This window comes from Rhodnius prolixus, unplaced genomic scaffold, assembly GCF_049639745.1.
Source record: "Rhodnius prolixus isolate KJV_2025 unplaced genomic scaffold, Rpr scaffold_1, whole genome shotgun sequence".
Taxonomy (NCBI): Eukaryota; Metazoa; Arthropoda; class Insecta; order Hemiptera; family Reduviidae; genus Rhodnius; species Rhodnius prolixus.
In genome coordinates this window covers 17,622,845-17,647,268 of record NW_027411581.1, presented here as the reverse complement: position 1 = coordinate 17,647,268, position 24,424 = coordinate 17,622,845, and the positions used below count along the sequence as shown (strand labels likewise).

Here is a 24,424-nt window from a genome sequence, read left to right as displayed (position 1 = left end):
AAAAATGCTATCACTTTGTTTCAGTAAATCTTAAATTTTTAAAGAACAGAAAAATAAAAAAATTACTTTGTATTTACTTAAGGACTGGAGAACCAACTCCTTTTCAGCTAATATCTGATCACATCTTTCTTTAAGATATCTGAAGAGAGAAAAACAAAAAACCTGTAACCTTTATTAAACTATGCATCCATCTAGTTATGTGAATGCTATTAATTCAAGAGTATGAGTATGTTAATCCAGATTTTCTCACAAGGGAATTTTTGGGCGGGTATAAATGTTTCAAGAGGATCACAAGTCTCAGGGTTCACAAATAACAGCATTCGAGATTATTCCAAAGTCGCGTATTAAATAAAACATTCCAAGTTAATTAAGTACCCTTGGCGTCATTTTCTGAAAAAAATAAAACTCAGAAACCACGTTGGATTCCAAAAAATAATACAGGACTCGTGAAAAAGTATTATTGCCTCCATTATGAATTTCCACAATGAGCTTACATAAAGGCCGATAAGCAACTTTCACTTGAGGTGTTCATATAGGGGGAGATTATGTTAGATTCCCATGAATCTACCCAAATCTATCACATGCTAATCGGTTGATAACTGATACACATATGTTTAAGAAACTCAAGATCTTGCATTAACTTTTATCTTGATAACAAATGATTATTTTAAATTTATTGTGATCCTCTACAGGATAACTGCCTCTTAGTCAGATTAAAGCTGTCTACGAGCGTAACCTCTGCCATATTCTATTCTTAAATGTCTGTCCTGTGTGCAACGACGGAAGGATGGGCGCTACCACCTCTGCACGTCAACAGCAGCATTTAAATATTTATCGGGACTTGTTGCGCCGGATGGCTATTTTAAATCTTGAGCAGTAAAAAAAAAAAAGCTTACTTATTTTCCATAATTAGTGAATCAATATCAACTTGACTTTTGGCTCTAAGAAGTACAGCTAATTCGTGGTTAAGTCTGTGAACTTTACATCGGTATGCGTCTCTTTCTGTAACAAGTTCTTCTTTCTCATCAAGAAGAGCTTGTAAATCTGTTGATAAATGACGCACCCTAGCTTTAGTAAGCTCAAGTTCTTGTATTAATTCTTCTCTTTGATGCCAAATGACATTATTTTCAGCCGATAAAGATTCTCTTGCCCCAATTCGGTCCCTCCTCAAGACCTGAAATGATAATTTACAATATCTGGAATTAATTCTTATTATTTCTTATTATAATGTAGTGATTTTCAAATAGACGTATCAGTAAAATGTGTTTGACCTTTCCAAAATTGTGCCCAGACAATTAAGAGTAGATAATTAATATTAAAATTGAACAGAACTTTTACCCACCTTCATATCTCCTTGGGCAGAATTTAATCTTTGTTTCAAATCTTCAATTTCCAAATGTAATAATTTATTTTTATCTTTTAAAATTTGTAGCTCTCTAACTTCGGAGTAGTTTATTTCATCAATGTTAAGGCCACAAACCTAAAAACGTTTTAGATACATTTTGTTTGTATAAATTAGAGTTTGACTGATTGAATTATACAATTTATCATCTCTTCAATCTGGATCTAACGCGGAGATCCCGTGTTCGAAACCAGCTGCACTTGGATTTTTTTTCTTCTTAAGTGCCTCTTACGGCTCACTGTCCGGAGATGGACAATGCTGCCCGTCACGAAAGAAACTATCCTGAGACCAGCAGTGCCCTGATAAAAGCTCCGAGCGCTAATGACAGATGTTGGCGCACCATAAATTTAAAAAAAGGATTTGATTTGATCCACTGGACGGAAGTCCAACATACGCCCCTAATTTGTTGAACCGGAGTGCATTCTAACTAATTAACCCGCAGGAGTGTATGAAACATCAATCATGCAAAGTAAAAACTTTTCAAATAGTTGTTACATTACGATATTCATTATTATAAATATCTATATTATCGTAACTACCTTTGGGATATCGTGTATTTGTTGTTCAAGGAGTTTTTTACTTTCCAACATGATTATAAGGCGATCTCTTTCTTTCTTACATCCGGCTAACTCGTTATTCAAAATCTTCAGCGCTTCACCTTTGCTTTGTAGCTTCATTCTTAAGGCAGTGTTCTGAAAAATGGTACTTTCAATGTAAAAGGAGATATCTACATCCGTTTACTTCTCCGTCAAAGAATGAGCCATACTAAACGCCAAATAGGTAGGAATATTTCTATGTAAACACTATCACTAGCAATTGTGGTTATTTAAAGTTATCGCAGTTAATGCATCAATAATTATGTTAACAATATTACATTATGCAAAAAAAAACTCACCTCTGCAGCGAAACTTTCTACATCCATCACTACTTAGAGAATATTTCCTATCATTAAACTCATATCGTAATAATAAGAAATAAAGAGAATACAAACTGATACAAATGAAAACACCAGCTGTTTTCAATTGATTTGCTAAATGATGTACTCAATTCTAATCGCACTTTTTGGATGCTGCCTTTTAATTATTTCACAACATAAGCAACGAATAATGTACAGACTGAGAGTCAGCGTTAACTAATGACATCTTCGCACTACTTACTATCTACTACATTTACAACCATAACTTGGAATCTGATAAGAAGACAGAAGCATGGTTGCGGTTACACGGATTAAACTAATTCTTAGCTTACACCCCACCCCATCCAATATGACAGTTTTCAAGTTTTACACTAGTTCGTACAATTCACCAGGCTGTGGCGTTGAATCAAAATGGGAGCATTAGGAAGGGTACTTTAGTGGATGATTGAAGAACACAACATTCTTTAATGTCATTAATTTGTTTGTAAAATGTACAAGTTCTGAAATGCGTGTCTTAATTTAACTTATTTTAAAATTAATAATGAGCTGACAGATGAATTGAGTTGGATGAATTCTGCGAATAAAAACATGGCCGTCTACTTAAATGGGTGTTTACAGAACATTTATGTTGGATGTCAGTGAATTTGTACTTCAAAATGTCTACGGAAAACTTTAAACTAGGTAATTTATGTACTTATTATTATTAATGGCTTACGAATGAAGCTATAACGCTATTTACCTACAATAATTCAAATAGACGAAACTGTTAGTAAAATCCGTAATGTTTTGTTATTTGTTCTGTCAGTAATATCGTTAAACAGCTTTTAATGTCTATTATGTTTTGAAGACTTCTGCGATGTGCTTCATATTTCTTTCATCATATTCTTTAATTTATTTTGTAAGTAAATAAAACCATATTCAGTCGTTGGATCCTATTTCAATTCACTAGACTCCTTTCCATATCTGAGTATAGTTTCATTACTTTCATATATGGTTTTGAAATTAGAATTGAGTTAAAGCAATTAATTTCACCCTAAGAAATATTTATTTACTCATTAGAATATATATATATATATATTTTTAATGACTCGGAATCTTTTATTTTATGCTAGAACATAAGGCTACAAGAATGAAGCAATCTGATGTTTTTCTCCTAATTTATTTCATCTCCATTACACTTTGTAATAATTTTTGTTAAATTTTTGGCTTTTTCATTTTTCTACCAATAAGAACTTTTTATTTTGCTATTTATTTGCTTTATCTTAACATCTGTTTACAGAGCAGTACGATTGCATTAATCTTTCGTGGTTCTATTTTGTTATTGTTTATTTTAATTTCATTTAATAAATATTTTAGTTTAACTAAAAAGTTTATATTCTCAGCATTGTAAATGTTAGGTTTAAGGCTTAAAAGAAGAATAAAATGTGGCACCAACCTACAGTTAAGGATATTAGATGAGAGAAAATTGAAAAATGATAAGAGTTAACCGAATGAAAGAAAAAGAATGATTTGTTCTAATGTAGTAGTACGAAAAACGATACTGTAGTTTGGAAGCGCCATTTGTTGTATAAATAATTAAATGTAGATTATCGTTATTAAATTAATTATTTAATTTTGCTTTACAATTTTATAATGATGGTGAACAATTGACTGTATTGTTTTTAATTAGTGTGTGAAATTAAACAGATAGTTTTAGGCTTAAGATATTTCTCTACTAATAAGAATATATTTTATCCCTTGTACATTATAAGTAAAATCTGTATGAATGGTGATAATAAATATATGAAAAAAAAAAAATTGTATAAATAAAGAAAATAGATGTCGAAACTTCTAATGCAACTTTTTTGGAAGATAAAGGTTGGACTGATTATTTTGTTATTTATGAAGGGAAATTAAAAAAGCTGGGAAAATATTAAATAGGTTGTATTCGGTCAAACTGATGTTTCCTTCACTATGGCTTAAGCTTATTTACTATTTAAATTAGAATTTTGTTCATCAGGAGCCATTTGGCTGAAAGGGATTGCAATAATTCAAATTGCCAATCTAAAGCAGGGTGCTATTCATATGAAAAAAAACATCATGTCAAATTGTTACAATTTGATAGTTGCTGAGCCAATGATGTTGAAAAGTAGGAAATCAATTGTGTGATTAAAATAAGAAAGCTTGTAATTAATAAAATTAAGAAAAAAAATTGTATGTACATTGAATGGAAAAAGGTTAGTGATTTTCAGTATTAAAGTTTATTGTTATCTTGATATAGAAGCTTAATATTAAGCTTGTTACATTGTCAGTGCATAAAACACTGATTTAAGAGTATATATGTATATATCAGTACCTCGGAGGTATACAACACTAAGTCCATTTTTTTCAAAATTCCTTTTGTTAATGTTCCTAATACAATTTTTTTTTTTTTTTATTACACAACCATCTGTTCACGTGCATCTATGTTACTTATTATCCACCAAAGGTTTAAGCAAATTAACTCCCGTGGGCTTACAAGTAAGAAAAAACCGCAAAAAAATCTTTCATTTGATCTCCTGTAAAAAATAAAAAATGTGACATAGTGTTGTATACCTCCGAGGTACTGATACTTAAATGCTGTCTTAAATCTTATTCTTAAAATTCTAACCTTCATTTTCTACTTTCACTTAGCTTTCAAGCATTGTTGTTTGAAATGAAAGTTTGCACCACTACACTCCTTTGGCGCGAGGTAAACAACTTAAATCCTAATCGCACTACGTCGAAATTTTCAAGAAGTCTCCCTCTAAGGAAATGGGTCATTGTCCTAAAGGCCCGAAATCGGAAGTGCACTATCGGACTTTAAAGCAGGAACCAATTTCAACTTCTCTAGTTATATGTTGCAGAATGGTATTATGTCAGTCATGGGTTAGAGCTATTAGTACATAGCTCAACTAACGAAGGCCTTCCTAAGGAAGATTATTTTCGAGTGTTCGCTAATGAATCCCGTGAACATTAAATAAACGCTTTTCTTTTTTCTCTGCAAACTTTTCTTCTTTGACTTGAATTTCAACAGTTATTTCAGAAAACCATCTATTGCTGTATTTTCCGGAATTTTTTTATAATATTATGGCTAATGATAGGTACAGGCGTTTTGGAGAATGAGAAGGAATATTATTTACTTTGCCTTGCAATAATGGTTTCAGTTGTTCCTAAGCAAAAATCCCTGAAAGTATTGTTTCAGTTGTTACAAAAACTGAAGGCGTTATCTTTGAATCTGATTGATAATAGCTTTCTTATTTCAGTGGCTGATTTTTCTTGTCGCTTTGTAAGATTTATCTGCATGTAGATAAAACATTAAACTGCAAACATGATTTTAATTTTATCATTGTTATTATATTTTTTCGGCAAATAGACTGGCTAAATAAAGCGACAATGCCTTGCCCTAATAAGGGGGCATTCAGTTTAATAGGAGTGGAATCAATCCAGTTTCATTGCCCATGGTCGACCAGCACGGTCTCCCAAGTAATTCTGCATGAATGCTGGATTATAGTTTTAGCATTTCGGCTATGAGCGCAACTCGGATCTCTAGTTTGTTCAGCCCCATACATAAATTTGGCACTAATCCTATGCTACTGGAAGCACCAGTAGGACAATTTCCACTGCCGCCTGTGATTTTTCACATGAATATCTCAGCGCCAGTGATCTGTACTTCACCAACTTCTCATCTGGGTTTTGACGATGGTAACATCTGAAACTGCAATGCCAATGATAAAAAATCTGGCCACGAATCTTATCGAGACGTTCTGGTAGACGTCTATATCCCACTATATTCGTAGTTTTGGACAACTACCTCGTGTGTGTATTTGTAATAAGGCTTCACATCATTGGACAATTCCGACTTCTGCGTTAGTTCCCTCTGGACTATTTCTCCCAACTGTTGTGGCTATAATCCCTCCTATCAGTACCGAATAGACCGAACAGTCTCCTTGGCACTTCAACAGAAGCTGCAGCTGCTGCTTGTTATCCGGAGGCATTTGAAGTAACTCGTAGCGGTAACCTGGTCCTTTTGTTTGTTTCATGATCTTTTATTTTCGTTTGTCAATATTTTTATTAGTAAAATATGACTTTTTGACTTTACTTCTTTCTTTTAAGGAAATTGCCTTTTTTGTCAACATGATTGTAGTTTTCAAATTTTCACGTGGATTCCAGATGGAGCAGTAGTGTTATGAACGTTGTTGGGGCACTCTTGCCGTGCGTGACTACTGGATGTTGGGATGGTCGCATGACGCACGCTATGGGAGCTGGAGCGTCGACGCCTGGCGATGTTGCAAATAGCCCTTCGCCAAGCAATACAACAGACCAGCTCACCGCCCCACAACATAATTTTCCTGTTATAAGGTAAACATAAGCATCTTGATTTAATGAGTTCCATCTAATATCCTAAGGACTTTTTATGCAGTTATAGCAAATCTGAAGGTAAACTGTCAGTTTCCATAACTACTTGTATCCTGTGATGGAAACACGTTTTAGTTTTTATTCAAGTTAGCCTGAACTTGAACAAGTGGATAAGCCAGCAGTTATATTTTCTACAAAGTGAAACAAAACAACATCTTAAAAATGAGAAAAGTAAACTTATTTTTTCAGGTGGGCTTACTTTTCATCTTTCAAATTAAGAATGGTTTATAAGGGCTGAAACATAAAGTTAGGTGAAAAAAACAGGTAATGCAAATAAATTGAATGTAGAAGAAATTGGCCATTAGATTAGGGGGGAAAAACAACGAAATACCATTGACAAGAATCAATTAACATTCAATTACATTTGCTATTTTTTCTATCAAATTAGATGCATTAACTACAAATTGAGAGAAGTGATAGCTTTATAATAGGGAAATGAGCTTTCATGTCACAGTTGCCACGCGAAGTGTCCGTCGGATTGTTCTGTTTTGAACCCTCAAGAACAAATCAACACCATGGGCAAGGCAAGTAGGCTGTAACGGGAGAATACCATTTGGTTGCTGGCAGTCCTCTAAGAACCTCTACACGAACTTTAAATGTGTAAACTGTAAACATCTAAAAAATATTGTTGAAAAATAAAAATTACTATTTAATAAGTAATTTCAAACTTATATGCAGCACATAAACGTCATTTATTGCAAAACCTTCTAAAAATTAGAATTGTTTTTGTGCCTTTATTAATAGAATAGAATTTAAACAATTTCTCATCTATATTCGACATACTATGTTCTTGTATCATGCTTAAAAGCTACCGCTCACTTTATAACATCAAAATAATAAACTTTTTTAGGGAAAGAAAAAAGCTAAAGGTTGGTGGGCTGGCAACATTGCGTAAAAAGCTCATGAGAAGACGGAGATCTTCAAAAGCTTGTGATCATGGCCGGGTAATTCGTGAAGCAGTTGGCGATTGGAGTGGAATAGAAATAGCAGCGCTTCTGGATGAGTATGAAGCTTTAGCAGCGCTTAAGGATCTTTCAGTTCAGGTGACTACACATTCAATTTTCTTTTATCCTTTTTCAGTTTATCTAATGTAGTATACCTACTTGTTATTTAATTCTGGCCGACTTGTCACTTAAGTATATGTTCATGGCCTCACATTTTAAAAATTCTCTTTGATTTATGGGATGCGAGCGAAGATCTACGTCACGAATTAAATAATTTAACTCAAGTCGGTATTATAATAAGTCAAATAAATATACTTGTCATAAATATTTCGAACACTCGCTGTCTCTAATAAAAGAAAAAGTTTAGTTTTAAATTATTGTTCATTCGAATAACTTATGGAATTAATATTTTTTTCATTAATTAACTTTTAAACTGTCAGCTTAAATCTAAGTTACATTTAATTTTATTTTATTTAACAAACTTTTTTTATTTGCTTGATGGGTAAGGTGCAAAAGGGTGTTGATAAATAGTTTTGCCTAGCCCCCCCCCCCAAAACAATCCAAATACGGCCCTAGTTAGGGCAAAATCACAAATAATTTCAAAAACTTGAATTAAATTATTTCAAAAGATGTAAATGATAAATTACCTTGAAAATTTCAGGCTGGATTGGCACGGCCGCCTGCTGCAACTTTCAAACAGGATCTCTCAACGTTATATGATTTCAAATATTGCACAGATGTGGATTTGGTGTTTAGAGGTGCTTGCTTTCCGGTACACAGGGCTATTCTATCAGCAAGATGTACATATTTCAGGGATCTGCTAGCTGGATGCCCAGGGTATGGTTAAATAGATTTATTTTAGTCACTGCTATAATTTTAATTTTTTTTAACAATTTTATATGTTCTCATTCTTCTTTTTCTTTTGCCCTTGGCCATAATTTTAATTTTTCCTGTTGCTCTTTCTCCTTTTGAAAATGTCGTATCATTTCATTGGATTTTTTGCTTGGCAATAATCTTTCGGTCACCGAATATCTGCGTTAATAAATATTTGAAAAAGGCTAGGCTTTCCTTCTGTTTCTTTTCACTACTTCTGTTCTAGTTTGTTTCAAAGCCTGTTTTTCAATAATTTGGAAGCTGTGCTCAAGCCTTCTTTAACTCACGAGCACCATAGTATCAGTCTCGTTTTTAAACTAGTAAAGTTATTAAATTTAACTTTTGTGGATTATGTTATTCTTCTTCTTTCATGACGTTACAACTCAGTGAAGTAGGTCTTGTCCTTCTCAATACATTTCCGCCAGTCGTCCCTATTTTTAGCAACCATCATCCAGTTGCAGAGGATACTCTTAGCATCTTGAGCCATTCCGCCCTTATTGTTATTAGTCTCTAAAAAAAAAAATGAGAAGGAGGAGGACTCCTCCATTCTTCAGATTTTTGTCACCTTAAGGTGTAATAATGCTTTTGAATAAAGGCAGAAGAATTCCAATATTTTTTGCAAGTCAGACCAAACAAAAAATTTTAGAAGTTTTAGAAATTTAGTTCTAAAATTTTAGCGGTTTTGAAATTTTAAAGAATGTTAATGAATATATAAAGAAACTTGAGTTCCCAGAGGTAGTAATGGTCAGTTGGAATATGGTCTGAATCACTGAAGCATGCAAGTTAATGAAGAGGATACCATTCCAAAAGAAGTTCCTGTATTAAAGATTTATGAAAGGTCCTGGTGATTTATCAAAGTTTTATATCATAAACTAGCCATGATAATAAGGTAAAAAATAAGAGACTGTTTACTCTCTTTCAGACTGCAAAGAAACATAATTTCCCACTACTATTTTTCATTTTTCTCTGCGAAGAACGCTGCGGAGATACTTTCTGTTCCTAACATGCTCTTGTAAAAAGATTAAATTGTACTGAGTCAAGACTAGCGATTAGTTACCAGCGGTAACTTGATTGGAGCTAAAGGCATTGACTTGTACACCGCTTGCTGGCCTTAAGTTACTATTTCTTCAACCGAAAAGTTGGACCACTTATATTGGACGTGTCTCTTTTGAGCGCTGCCAGGTCTTCTTAGCATTCGGTCCAAGGTAATGGAATCGCCATTGCTGGAGACTTATAAATATTAAAAAACTTTAAAAGCTAAGCTATAAAAGCTGTTTGAAAAAGGAAATCTAGCAGCAACATTCGAACCCGAAATCTTCGTGTGAAAATCCAGTAGCCAACCACTGAGTCTTTTAGTCTTATATTGTAATGTTTTCTGCGCAACTTACTATCTAATTATTTTTTTAAAAAAGAATTTCATTTCCTGATGTCATCTATGAAACCGTCAGTTTTCTTTTGGGTCATTTGTTGGAATAAACACTTGGCACTAAAAGGAGAAATACATCAGTTCGTCTACCAAACATGGCAGATTCAGTCGAAAAGGGGGTATCAAGAGGCCAGCAAAATTGAGAAGAATGCAGGCGCAAAAAACCTTAATTATAGACGCGCTTTAAAGACTGAGTCTTTCAGACAAGATTTTTACCAATTTCAGAAAATCTGACTGCACTAATTAACAACGTTTAGCAATAAGATCTTTTTAAATGTAATTATTATTATATTTAAGTAAATTAATTTTTTTTAAACATTTTCATTTCAGTTACGGGGCACGTATTTGTCTGGAACTACGTACTTCTGGGGTAGATGTCGAAATGTTTTCTGCTCTGCTTAGATATTTATATACTGGAGACTTGGGCGGTAGTAGTGGAACGGCCGGCGTCGATATGGCTCTTCTACATCGCCTTGGTGAAGAATTTGGGCATCCAAGTCCTCTAGAACATGACCTTAGATATTTGTTAGAAACTGGTGAGATAGTTGTAATAAAAATGAGCCGCACTTTCCAAATCGATAGTTCTATCATTATTTTGTTAATTTCTTTTATTGCACTGAAGGGTCAGTGATTTTTAGAGGAATCCTTTCGTAATTCTGTTAGAAAACAAATAAAAGAAGCCCTTCGTTTTTAATATTTAAGTAAATATAAAAAGCCTTCATTGAGAGAAAAAAAATGTTGACTGGGGAATGTGGGAAACTCTATATCTCGTGGCAATTCTCAAACGATAATAATGAAGATGAATTTTCAGTTATGGTGAGAAAACTGGGATTTACTAGTCAGCGAAACGACGTCAATCACATTACGGTGATGGGACTTTCTCATCTTCGTTTGGAATTATCAATTTGACAAGTGAATGCTCATGTATACCATAATGTAGTAATAAACTGCTAATAGAATTCCAATCGCAGTCGCTTGTTAAAACATTTTTTACTGAAATAAATGTATTTTCTCCTCCAGGCGATTATGCAGACGCAGCTTTAGTATTTACTTCTGATTCATCGACTGAATATCAACGACCAGATTCGGGTAGTTCAGAATATGGTTTTAGGCCAAAACTAGAATTAGCTTGTCATAAGGCAATACTAAGTGCTAGATCTCCATTTTTTAGGAATCTCATACAGCGCCGAAGCAGATCTGGAGAAGAGCACACAGAACGAGCTCTACATATTCCTACAAGGTAGTTGACTTTCTTTAATATCTTTGTTTTACTTTCCCTTGTCAAAATTGTACTGTCCATTTTCAGTAAATGTTATAACATAGCATGTTACCAATTTCAATTTTTGTTGTTGTTTTTTTTCACAAACTTTGTAATAATTAACTTGAAATTAAATAATTTATCTCCTTAACAAAAACTTAAATTTTAAAAATTTAAGTATAGGGATTGTTTATACGACTTAAGTTACTCAAATCAGTTGTACCCAAGACTTCATTCATACTTCAGTTCGTAATTTCAGTATTACAGATTTCCTCTAAAGTGTCACTTTTATGTAATTACGGTCCTATCTCTTAAATACTGATAAGAACGATTACATATAGTCATTAAAGTTCCGAGTACGAAAAAAATTCCTCAATCAAAAGTGAGTCTTTACAAAAACAAAAATATATCAGCAAGATGTTCGGAGTACATGCTATAACATTCAATGTGAACTTATCGAAATTTACTTAATATTTATTTCACTTTTTTCTTAATTTTTTCAGAATTGTTTTAGACGAAAGCGTAATCCCTAAACGGTACGCTAGAGTTCTTTTGAATGCAATATACTTGGATACTGTTGACTTATCATTGATTCTTAGAGGGAGTGGATGCGGTAATAGTGCAGGAAGTCTTGGTGAAGTAAGTAACTCTTAACTGTTATGAAAATTTAAATTTCTTTTACTACTATTAATAGAAGTTTTGTGATCGTGTGATCGGTAATTTTGAGTTTTTTTACGCCTCCATCCATTTGACGTATCATTTTAGTGTACGTACATATCACTAATAGAAATTTAATAAGTTAATAAAATTCCAAATTTAAAAAAAACTAGTCCAATGTAATTTTTAGCGATTTTTTTTCTAAAAAATGTTATGTAAATTGCCGTTAGAGAAGATCGTGTGAGTGTTTGCAGTAGATTTGTTGAGATTGGTTTCGTAGGTTGGTCGGTTAGTAGCCCAAATTACTAACTCTCCTAGCCATTCGCTCTAGTTTTAAAGATACCCTCGACAGCAGAATCATCATATAAAAAGTTAAGGAGGTTTCTTTCTAGTTACATTTTATGGAAGAGCTTTTTTTCTTTATTTTGTATATATTTATTTTAGCAGATTTAAAAGCGTTATATTTTCTTACAATTAAATTAATATTTATTTCTGGTTTCTGTATGTTTTTATGAATTCGTGTACATAATTAATTCAATGAATTAAAAAAATGACTGTTAATTTTGCAGGTAGAGGCACTGACTGGTACTGGTCGTGCTAGGCCGACTGCTTTAGAAGAGGCCATGGAACTGTATCAAATAGGCAGATTTCTTGAACTTGACATAGTGTCACAAGGCTGTGAAGATGCTATAATTGAATCGCTTACTATTGAAAATTTGCCTGGTAATTTATTTCTTTAATTTTAAAATAAGATTTTCTGAAATGCCACAAGCACAGTCTGTAAAGATTTTTTATTTTTTTTAAACTTTACAATATATTGATGGTAAAGTTGCAAAGATAAATGCTGTGATAAATTTGTTGAAATTAGCCGTTTGCAGAAGTTGGTTCAATTAAAGCAAATTTAAAGGAATTAATGCAGACACCATTATTACAAGTTAATACATAAATGTAGTAAAAAACAAATAACAAAATCCATCCATAATAAAAAGAAGTCTCGAAGTAGTAATGATGAGAAAAATATAAGTATTAAAAAAAAGAAAAATATTTTTATATCAACGCAGAAACCAAAAAATCATAATATCGCGGCTTTAAATAATATTAAAATTATAAATAAACATTTGGAAATATCAGCTGAATAGCATAGTCATATAGGCTTCTCATTCTTTTTTAGCTGTGCTTCGATGGGGATGTGAGGGTCACGGTTCTGCTTGGGTTCTTCGTCAGGCTAGGCATTTACTAAGAGAAGAGTTCGCTACTGTAGCGCATACTCCGGTTCTTCATCAACTTGATAAAGCAGATTTAGCAGATGCTCTTGCTTCAGATTTCTTACAAGCCTCAGAGCTGGAGGTACTTCAAGCTGTACTAAAATGGGGAGAACATCAGCTCGTCAGGAGAATGGAAGACAGAGGTTTGTGCCCTCCACAGTTTAAAAAAAAAAAAATCTTCCTTGGAGAAACTTAAAACATATTTTATTTTCTTTTTGAAATTAATTTTGTTTTCTGTGTTTAAGAACCTAACGTGGTCAGCCAAACTGCACATTCTGTGACACGAAAAGGTGTAAAGAAACGGGATCTGAGTGACGTAGAACTTCGTGAAATTTTATCGGAACTTCTCCCATTAGTAAGAATGGATCACGTGATCCCTGCAAATTCTGAAATTTTAGGCCAAGCCATTAGAAGAGGATTGGTTAGTCGTCCTCCATCCCACATGCTAGGTGGTGGTGGAGGGGCAGACCGTCTCAATGCTTGGGTAAGAGCAGTAGGACCTGGAGCAGGTGGCACTGCAGGACTGTTTGTTAGACCCAGGTTATTCATGCCTTATTATGAAGAGATAAAAGCCCAGGTGGAAGAGTCTGGTGATGGTGATTTACTTAGAATAAGAAGGCCGAGGTGTCGTATTATTTTTATTCGTAAATGATATTTCTTTGTTCTAGATTTACAAATTAAATATTTTTAATTATCAATATGTTTAGGTACATCCCGGATATTCCTGATACTCTCTACATGGTAGATGAGAAGCCAAGGCATGCTATTGATATCATTGCTCAAGCAATCCCTGGTAAGTTGGAATAAATTTATTTGGTCCATTTTTTAATTTTTTAAATTTGTTATATATGTAACTAAAATTTAGGAACTTTACTTTACTTTCAATTTCTCATGCCAACAAGTTGTTTTTTTATTTGAGGTGGTGGAACAATTATAAATTAGTGTTTTCATTTGTTGTATAAGCATGGTCATTATTAACTTTTCTTTTGCAGTTCCTGATTGTGCAACTATGAGTGCAATGTTAAAGAGGGAACAAAAACTAAGACAGTCGCCTAGTTGTCAGAGAGCGATGGCGCTACCTCTATCATCTAGACTTGAGATTAATAGGCAATTACGTCTCAGAGTGGTTCGAGAATTTAATTTACCGGATCCTGTTGCTCATCTGTTGGAGGTTTGAAGGAATTCCATGTCTTAAATTCTGCTTTTTAAGATATAAGGGCATAGGGATCAGTTTAATAATTTTGAATTTTCTATTTAACTTTATTCTTTTAAAAGCGTACTTGTTAATGGAATTATTTAAAATTGTGGTAGAGTGCATCCTGTTATCGAGTTGATGAAGATGAAGAAGAAAGAAAAAACACAAATAATGTAGTTATGCGAGGTGGAAGTGCTGGAAGCCATCATGCTGGCATGAGAGCTATGACATTTCCTAGGCACCAACATCATGTACTGCCTGCTGTAGTTACTGAGGGTGACAGGTTGTTGAGACCATTTTTACATCAGGTACGTTAATTTGATATTAATAGAAATTAATTAAGAATATTAGAAAATAAAGTAATTAAATTAAAACTGTCCGGTAGGACAGTTGCATAAGGGTTGATCGTCAAAAGCTGCACGAAAAAGCGTAACATTGAAAAACACCCAACTTTGACCATTTTTTTTCACTTTATCTATAAAAGAGAAAATTTACATTTCAAAATTTTCTTTATACATAATATAGGTCAAATCCTCCTTTGTAACTGTAGTTTTTGTGCTTGTTCTTGTTCTTCTTATTCTTGTTACCTTTTTTGTAAACAACGTAGCGCCTAAACGCGCGAACCGATTTTCATGAATGAGGTATCATTCGATTCAGAATTTCATGTAGATGTGCCTTTTGGGGGTCTCGTCGATGTACAGCGAAAGGGAGAGGAGTTAGCCCCATGTATGTGAGGCCCCCTCCAAAATTATTATTATTATTATTACAAATAACTCTGTAAATCTTAGCCCGATTTTGATAAAATTTGGTAGGAAGAAAGGGTTAGGGCTCCCCTACGTAACATTAAGCGACGTTCTGCTCTTACACCTACTAAGGGGAAGTTTCCTATCATTTAAAATTATTGTTTCGTGAACCTATTTTCTTCAATGAAGTGTTATTTGATTAAAAATGTGATGTAAGGTTTGCATTTTTAGAGGTCTCGACGCTGTGTATCTGTAGGAGAAGAGTTTGTTCCACACAGGACAAACCGTTCTCTAAAACTGTTATTACTAATCTTTCTACAACGCTTAGTCCAATTTTGCTAAAATTTAGCACAAAGAAGCGGTAAAAGCTTCCCTACATGCTCTTACACCTAAGAGGAAGTTCTGCAATCGTTGAAATTATCAACGTACTAACTGATTTTAATGAATAAATTGTTTTTCAATTTGAAAGATACGGCTTTTCGGGGTCTCGATGGTATATACCCATATATATGGTATATATACTCGTGGGTTGGCCCCCACGTAAATAAAGCCCCCTTTTAATAATAACTCTGTAAATCTTCGCTCGTCTTTGACCAAATTAGGCAAGAAGAAAAATTTAGAATGCGTGACATTAAACTGTCATCCTCCCTCCCACCCACTAAAGGCAAGTATTGCAACCATGCTGTATTCGCAGTTCAAATTCTCTTTGCCCGTTTACGGAGAAGAACTGTAATTTCGTATCATTTTTTTTTTTTTTACTCCCTTTAGAAGTTATTGTGATCTCAGCTTGTTTTTTCTTTCATTCCTTAAGAGAAAGTAGTTATCAAAATTTATCTTTTTTTCTTTTATTAGAACGTACTGGTAATTGCAGTTTTCTTTCTATTATTGCTCTTAATGGGTTGTAATTATTAATCACTTAATTCCACATCATTTCTCCACTCTCCATCTTCTTCCCATCAACTAGTTATCATTCCCCCATAATATGTATCAGTTTTTTTTTTTCATCCTAGATCTTCTATGGGTATTCCCGATACCCGTATATTTAAACAATCATTGGATACATAAATTTGTTTCAACCAAAGAACAAAAAGAAAAATCTGTCCAAAAGGTACAAAAATCTTCTTAACAAAAACTTACAGTTTAAAAAGTTAAGTATAAGGGTTGATAAAATGCCAAAAGGTTCACAAATCAGCTAGTACCCAACATTTCATTCATACTTCTAGTATCATATTTCTTAGAATGTATTAGATGTCACAGACACTTATGCTGGCCATTTTCATGCATAAAACATTTGTTCAGTAATGAGCAGCGCCCATTAAATTTAGACTATTCATATAACATACAAGTTTAAACAAAAAAAAAGTTAATGAAAGATAAAATTGTTTTGACGTTAAAAATTTAAAATGCATATACAAACGTACATACCGATTTTATTTTGTTTTTGTTTTTGACAACTGATTTAAGTGCAAGTTTGGCGTAGCAGAAGGAAGTAAAAATAATAAAAACAAAAACGAAATACTATCACAAAAACTAAATACTAATCTCAGAAACAAAACACTATCTGAAAAACAAAACACTATTACAAAAACAATACACTATCTGAAAAACAAAACACTATCTGAAAAACAAAACACTATCTGAAAAACAAAGCACTATCACAAAAACATAACACTATCTTCAGAAACAAAACACTAGTTTTTTTTTTGTTTTTTGTTTTTTTGCTTTCTGTCTGTGCAGATTAGACAGAGATGTACTAGTGTATTATTTAATGATATGTATTATGAGTACTATTGGTTTTTTTTTTTTTTTTTTTTTTTTTTTTTTTTTTTTTTTTTTTTTTTTTTTTTTTTTTTTTTTTTTTTTGGCGCATCAACAGCTGAGGTTATTAGCGCCCGGAGCTTTTTCCAGTGCACTGCCGGCCTCCGGACAGTGTTCTCTCGTTACAGACAACAACGCTGTAAGAAGCTCCTAGGAAGAGAAAATCTAAGGGTCAGCTGCTGGATTCGAACCCGGGACCTCCGCGTGGGAGTCCAGTATGCTAGCCTCATAGCTAATCCCTTCCCTGAGTACTATTGTTATTTTTGTTTTAGTTGCTGTTATGTTTTATTTTTTAATTTTTATTTTCAAAGTTTGATTTTGTTTTTGGTAATGAATCGGCAAATAATGAACACTTATCGGCGAAACTAAATACCAGGTTCCCAAGTGCGTACTTCCTCTACACTGATGGGTCTAAATCCCCTAAAGGGGTGGGATGTTCAGTGTATGACCCGCAAACCAACCTCAGTAGACTATATAATCACCACCATGCCTCAGTCTTTTCGGCTGAACTCACTGCCATCAATAAATGCGCAAATCTAGTGGCCTCGACAGAGGCACAAACAGTAGTCATTCTTTCTGATAGCAAGAGTGTGCTCAACAAGCTTAATGCCAAAGGTAAATTTTACACTTCACTGCAGCCGACAATACCTAAAAAATCGTGGTACCCTGACTTCGCAGAAGGTAGAAAGTTCTCTACTACTTTGATACGACTGCGCTTCAACCATAACTTCTCGCCCCACCATCTCAGCCGTATAGGAATTTCAGTCCCTCCAATTTGCTCTTGCCCTTCTGATACAATCATCGACGCCAACCATTCCTGATGCTAGAATGCAATAGTTACCAGGATGATAGGGACAAACTGTGGAATGCAGTCATCAAAGCGAAACACTAGTTAGAAAATGATGAATTATAATTACAAGTATCATTTATTTATTTATTTAAATTAACTATGTAATTTGGCAGTAAGATGAATTCAAGACTGAAATTTCGTTTTATTTCCGTAATTCAAATTACAACGGTAGAAGACCAACTCCAACTTTCCCTTTTTCTGTACAATGTGGGAGTGAATGTGATGATTATTCAGAATAAAGATAAATCACGAGAATAATTTGGAATATAATTAAAAAGGAGTGCCTTTTAATAATAATGAAATACATCTTTTATTAATCTAAAAGAAAAATATTTATGGGCGTTAAAAGGCCAGCATAAGGGTCTGTGACGTGTAATACATTCTAAAAAATATGATACTAAGTATGAATTAAATGTTGGGTATTAGATGATTTGTATACCTCTTGGCATTTTTTTTTAAACTGTAAGTTTTTGTTAAGGAGATAATCAGTAATTCTCCCATATAATTTTTTTTTTTTTTTTTTAAATAAATCATTATTTTCAGTGGGTAGTTGGTGAAAGACGAAGTGAAACTCAGTTATCTGAAGTAATGCCGGATGTCGCAATGGCCACTGGAGGTTCTACACTCGCCGGGGACAGTAGTGATTCAGATGGATCTGACCAGCTAGGTTTAGACCTAGGAGATGGTTCAAGACATCCACCACCACCACCACCACCTCATCGATTCATATAGCATTCGAGGTTAAATAAACTTACTAATTATTAAACATTTTCCACGAACAAAATGTGTCGTATTTGTTTTTGAAATTTGTATTGATCTTTTTTTTTGAAACCAAAAATCCTCCTATATTGTACATATGTTGTATTTAAATTATTAAATTTGTTTTAATCTTCTTTTTTCTTTGTTTAGGAGTCGGAGCCATTGCAGATAATCTCTTGTTTTAGTGCATTTTTGTTCATTATCGTCCTGAGTTTTAATATCCAGCATCACCTTTCATCAGCATTTGAATAGCTGTAAGTGTTTCTATCTATAAAATGAGTAATAAAAAAACATTAAAAATAAAATAAAATATAAATTATAATAATTACTTTCTTGAAATACTCATCAAATATACATCTAACGCAATGTGGAACATTATTATTATTTATTGTAAATATATTTTTATTGTTTTGTATGAACGATGCCATAGAAAAAACGCCTACCTAATATATATATGTTAGGTAATGTATAAGTTAATTCGTTCATTATGAGTTAATAATATAAAACGATCTTACTTGTGCTATAATTAAGTCGTGAGGGAGGAGCGCGTAGGATTTTTTCTATTTAAAAAAATAAATAACATGCAGATAGGAAGTTTCGTTTTATAACACACATTTGAAAATATTAGATATTTTTTTTTATGGATATAATTTATATCCATAAATTAGATGTTAATTCAAATAAATACTAAACCTCAGACTTAACATTGCCGTTACATATTTCTATTGAATTTAATAAATTTTGTAATTTTCCTTTTAGCTTCTTATTTTTAGTAATTTAATGGAGAATGAAATTGATTTTCTTTAGATATTATTGCGTTCGTAAAAGTATTTTACGAAGAAAACTATATTTGTATTTTAATTTTGCTTCTAGAACAGCTTTAATTTTTTTCTAATGTGTTACATTTTCGTTCATCAATTATTTGTAACGTGAATTTGTCCATATACTATGCAGCGACTTTCCAGTTTGTCCTGGACGTTATAATCTCCATGTCACTCTTGCTAACTTATTTGTTTTTTTAACCTTTTTTTTCTCCATAGTTTGTAAAATATTGCTATCTGTTTTTTTAACTATTCTTATCTGTAAACAAAGGTAATCCAGATGTGAAATCTTGTTTTTTGATTGTTAAATAAGTAAAGGCGTTTTGAGACCTTGGTTCGTCAAAGTAAACTGCGCACTAAAGTGAATTTTTTTTTTTGTTCTTTCCACTCTCACTCATTTTTCTAGCTTACGTCACACAAAATTTCTGAAGTTGTTGCTTTTTGCCGGTATTTACTTTACCTCAACTCAATGAATTCTTTTATATCTTAATCTAGAGGTTATTATTCGGTTGTAAGTGAAAATATGTTAATAAGCGTATTGAACGGAACTAAAAATTAAATCGAACTTGTAGAAAAACAGAAATATAAATATAAAACTTAAGACATAGGGTTGTAAAAATTAGGTAGGGCTACAAGACAATTTCAGGGTAACGATTGTTTATCATAATAGATTCAGTAAATTTATTCCAAAAGTTCTATCTAAAATTACCCTAGATAATTATGAAAATAAATTGTGTGGATATCTGAATTCTTTTTTGCGCATGGATAAAGTGGTTCGGTAAACCAAATTAGAAATTAGGCACAGGGTAGCGTGTAATTAGAACATGGCATGTCTGTGTACTTAGGCAGTGATCTAAAAAGTAATTATTCCTATGAACTTAATTAAGAATTTTGAGCATTTATGTGATTTCTCTTTTTCAGCAAGTGTTGAAATCCGATAATAGCAATTTTAACATTTATTTTATTATTTTGAAAGCTAGAATTAATTTAAAAGCCTCCTAAATTCACAATTTAAAATGCCTCGTAGGATCGCTTGTATTATGAATGTTAAAAACTTGAGTACTTATTAAACTTCTTTTTTTATTTTTTTTATTTTTAGATTACCAGAAATGGTTAAAACTGTGATATTGTCGTATTTATAGGTATGCCATTAGTTTCCAAAATTTGTCCGTAATTTTAATGTATATGTATATATTATATACAAAATGTGAGAGGTGTGAAAAATTCAATATACACTTTATTGTATCTATAAGTTAAATTATGAAAAATTGTTTATAATTTGTGGGGGGAGGGGGAGAACCTTGAATGGTATTGAATCATTAGCATATTCTGTTAATACCTGGTATTCCTTTGCATGATTTAATAAAGCAAATTCGACTGCTATTTAAGCTGTTGACGCCAGTTTATGAGCTACTGTTACATTTTTCTATTAGGAGAGGATTGTATTTTGAAAAGTAGTTTAAACTCGTAACATTAAACGCAAAGAATTACAGCGTCTTTTCGAACTATCCCTAAGGGGCAACCCGATTTCTAACAGAGCGCAATTGAATTGAATAATAAAGTGCAGGAAATTACGCTGATGTCTTATACGATTTCCACTCAGATATTTGTTTTTGTTTTTTCATTTCATTGCATTGCATCTTCTACCCTGCCACTCGAATTCAGACCTGAGACGCATGATAAATGCCCCACTTTCCCCCATAATTGAAAAGCATTGAGTGCCATGTTGAAGATGCTATCAGGTTTCGGATTACCCTACTTTAAACGGCACTGAATTATATTCATTACTGAACTTAAGAATGGAAGTAGCAGAACACCCTAAATGTTACAAGAGTCAAAATACAACCTTCTCCTTCCTCTACCTAGCCAAAAGAAATTTTACAGTGAACCTAATTTTACAGTTCTTGGGCTTGTGAACGCTTTTGTTTTAGTTTTTTCAGCTACAAAGGTGGAAATCAGCGAGCGCTTAAAAAAAAATTACTGCTTGAATGCAGTGTTGAAAAATTGACCTATATATCTAAATATAATTTAGATAAGAATACAGAAAATTAAGTAAAAAGAAACATTCTGTCATAGATACAATCAAAATTATCCTCCAAATTTATTTAACTCATTTTAAAAGAATAATCCTTAAAGTAAGCTTTACCCCTTGTAGGAAATAATTTTTGTTTAATTACGGCAAATGATAGGTTCCATTGAATACCTGAAAATGCTCCACATTCACTGTATTCTAATCTTCTCCCCTTATTTTCCATAAGGAGCGAGCCTTAACATACTCCAGTATTACTTTAAACTCATTAATTTCTTAAAAATTATAATTTTAAAAACTTATAGATACAAATGTTTATTTATTGTACATAAATACAAATTTTTCTTATCATTTATATTATCATTTAATATTGTTTTATTTCTAATATAATCTGAAAATATAATAAAAAATGTATATCATTGTAAATATTAAAATTGTAAAGTATGATGGTATCGTTTTTTTAAATCAACAAAATTATTAATTGAGGGCATGACAAATTATATAAACCATAAATCTGATTGAATCTTGTTAAAATTCTTTTCTTTTAAATGTGTTATAAAAACATTAAGAGCCTTTTTTCTGTGAGCCACCGAGTAAAAAAACAAACAAACAAAAGTGGCAAATATCAAGACTGTGTTCATCTTTAATAGTTCGTATTAGAAAATTATTATTATTAATTTAAGCAGTGGAAAAAGTTTATTTTACAAATTAATTGCAAAATTAAACGTTGAACATTTTTCTTGATTCTCGAGTGGGAGACATTGCTTGCAATGATAATAAAGAAATCCAAATAATGAATTCTTTGTGCATATTTTATTTCTTTTCCTTTAGTGACTTCTTTGTTGAATCAAATAGAATAATACAATTTTTTTTAAAACCCACCTAAGAGAAAATTTTCTACAGTTTTTCTCGGATAATAATAGATTTTTCACTGAAATTACTGAATTTAAGAGTAACATAATAGCTTATATTCTATCTAAATAAATGAAAAACTTATGATTTAGTTAACTATGTTAATCTGTTAATTTATTGTTGTTCATAGTCAAATAATTTAGGTTCTAAAACCATAGACAATACATCACTTGTTTACCTTCATCTTCAGGATTTTTTTTTTTTTAAATTCTCCAACTTTCCCCGAATCATACTACGGGTAACGGTAGAAAATAATACAGTAGCTGGTCCATGTTAATCTTTCACTTCTTTTCTGGAAATAGTTTATGCAACAAATAATGTCTCATCGATCAAAGTGATCAAAATGTTTACCATTATTTAACTTCAGTATCCTACAATTAGTTTGATTCTTCTACCTACTACTCGAGATCAAGTATTAATTTTTTATTATTATACAATTTACACAAATTATAATGGACATAAAAGATTACAAAATTGGAGGCGGAATTGAATGAGGAATTTATTAAATTATTGAAACTTTCCTTGTATAAAGAAAAAAATAAGTGTGCCTAAATAATGCGTTCTGAGGTAACTCAAAATTTTTGTGAATGTTAATGCAGTACCTATTCACACTGTAAAATTGATGTTGTGTCTGTGTTCTTGAATATTGTTTTGTATGTATGTATACATATTTCGTTTACTATGTGTAATACATTTATTATTAAAAAAAAGCATAAATGCGCAACTAAAAATATAAACATGTAAAATATTTAACAATAATTGTTTATAAAAAAATAATAAATGAATGTTATATTCAATTTTATTATTATTCATTTTTTATTTTTATTTTCTCATAGTGAAAAGTTAAATGAGATTCTCTAGTTAATTAAACCATCAAAGTCAGAAAAATAAGCGTTATCTGATTTACTGAAAACTGCAAATTCTTGGGTAAAATATCGTATATATCCTCTTTATAAAAAAATAAATGTGCATGTATTCGTATAATTGTAAAAGAAATTATGTAAGCAGCCTACTAGAATAATCCTTTTTAAGTAATGTAACAATATTAGTTTGTTTTTTTTGTTCATTAAAATTAATAATTTTTATTAATTTGTATTTTATATTTTAATATTTCAAAAATAATCATCAAGGTATTCATTGCAGCATCGCCCTTGATATATCGTCTTATCTTATTCGTTTTGGGGAAAAAATTAATCTCATAAAATATAAATTATTTAAGTGGTTCGTTATATTGTTGAAAAACTATTTATAAATATGTATTATAAAATTAGAGTATTATATACACCCAGTAATAGCTTAAAAATAAAAAATAAAACAAAAATACAATTTACAGATATTTCCTTATAAAGTTTAAATCCGTTCCAGTAGTAGCATATTAAAAGTATTCAATTTGTAAAATAAAATCTATTTATAATCTCAAAACGTTTTTAGTAACGTAACTCTCAGCTTCTGCTTTTTGAAAAAGTTTTATTTGAAGAGATTCTATTCTTAAAACAATTCAGTATCTAAGAAAACATTTTTAAATAAATGAGAAGGGATTGTTTTTGGAGTACATTTAGTCTCCTAACAAATATTTAAGTACAATTAATTTAAACGGTTGAAAGCTACAATTTCATCATTAATTTAACGAATCCAAGTTAGAGGAATTAGAAGTTAAACAAAAAATTATAGGAATGAGATTCCCCTTACTTTGAAACTATTTAAATATTGGGGAAATGCTAAAACATTTTTACAAAGCCAATGTAAATTTTAATGTTAAATAAAAAAAGTTTTCAACAATAAATAAATAAATAACACTCTACATCCATTATATACAAAAAGTAAGTTAATAAATATAAAAATTAATAATTCTATGAAAGTACAAATCTGAACATATTTTGTGAACAAGTGGTATGGGCAATTGTACATATATTTAAGTTATATACCTGTAAATTACAAAAAAATAACAAAAATCATGAAAAAAATTATTAAGTGTAACATAAAATTATGGAAAAGAGAAGTCTGGAGAACAATTATCGTTTTGTTCTATTAACTTTTTACCTTATTATGCAAAATAATTAAACATGTATGAGACTCTATATTTCTATTATTTGTGATGAAATTAATGTAAATAAATATATTTATTTGTTTCCTAACTTTA

The 24,424-nt window shown here is 31.7% G+C and overlaps 3 protein-coding genes across 6 annotated transcripts in view; 2 read left to right on the top strand and 1 right to left on the bottom strand.

Annotated features, from left to right (window-relative positions):
* LOC141456290 (coiled-coil domain-containing protein 149) overlaps window positions 1–2,664 on the bottom strand; it is a 10,949-nt gene extending 8,285 nt beyond the window's left edge. For 2 of the 3 annotated variants that reach the window (XM_074132173.1, XM_074132164.1), the window contains exons 1-5: window positions 2,298–2,664; window positions 1,942–2,094; window positions 1,343–1,480; window positions 897–1,174; window positions 67–139 (exon numbers count right to left, since the gene is read on the bottom strand). In XM_074132173.1, coding sequence (XP_073988274.1) covers window positions 67–139; window positions 897–1,174; window positions 1,343–1,480; window positions 1,942–2,094; window positions 2,298–2,324 — 669 coding nt within the window. In that variant the 5' untranslated portion in view covers window positions 2,325–2,664. The remainder of the gene's footprint in view (window positions 1–66; window positions 140–896; window positions 1,175–1,342; window positions 1,481–1,941; window positions 2,095–2,297) is intronic. The other variant, XM_074132183.1, reaches the window with a different exon arrangement.
* LOC141456271 (uncharacterized) overlaps window positions 1–6,482 on the top strand; it is a 16,340-nt gene extending 9,858 nt beyond the window's left edge. Inside the window, exon 8 of the mRNA XM_074132118.1 lies at window positions 4,318–6,482. Coding sequence (XP_073988219.1) covers window positions 4,318–4,466 — 149 coding nt within the window. The 3' untranslated portion in view covers window positions 4,467–6,482. The remainder of the gene's footprint in view (window positions 1–4,317) is intronic.
* On the top strand, window positions 2,697–24,424 carry LOC141456263 (BTB/POZ domain-containing protein 7). 2 transcript variants are annotated; one of them, XR_012459682.1, is made up of 16 exons: window positions 2,697–2,999; window positions 6,489–6,677; window positions 7,585–7,777; window positions 8,340–8,515; window positions 10,308–10,513; window positions 10,998–11,217; window positions 11,739–11,874; window positions 12,462–12,615; window positions 13,064–13,300; window positions 13,403–13,781; window positions 13,865–13,950; window positions 14,150–14,328; window positions 14,469–14,660; window positions 18,307–18,503; window positions 18,673–18,776; window positions 20,443–24,424. XR_012459682.1 is itself a non-coding variant. In XM_074132087.1 (15 exons), exons 2-14 carry the CDS (start codon window positions 6,505–6,507, stop codon window positions 18,493–18,495), a joined length of 2,520 nt encoding a protein of 839 aa, XP_073988188.1. In that variant the 5' UTR covers window positions 2,697–2,999; window positions 6,489–6,504; the 3' UTR covers window positions 18,496–18,503; window positions 18,673–24,424. The 2 variants fall into 2 exon arrangements, 1 of the variants encoding a protein (XP_073988188.1); XM_074132087.1 differs by having other exon boundaries at window positions 18,673–24,424.

Coding starts and splice junctions, on each gene's coding strand:
- LOC141456263 (XM_074132087.1), top strand. CDS start 6,505: ATGAACGTTGTTGGGGCACTCTTGCCGTGCGTGACTACTGGATGTTGG. Junction 6,678..7,584: donor CATAATTTTCCTGTTATAAG/GTAAACATAAGC, acceptor AAACTTTTTTAG/GGAAAGAAAAAAGCTAAAGG. Junction 11,218..11,738: donor GCTCTACATATTCCTACAAG/GTAGTTGACTTT, acceptor TAATTTTTTCAG/AATTGTTTTAGACGAAAGCG.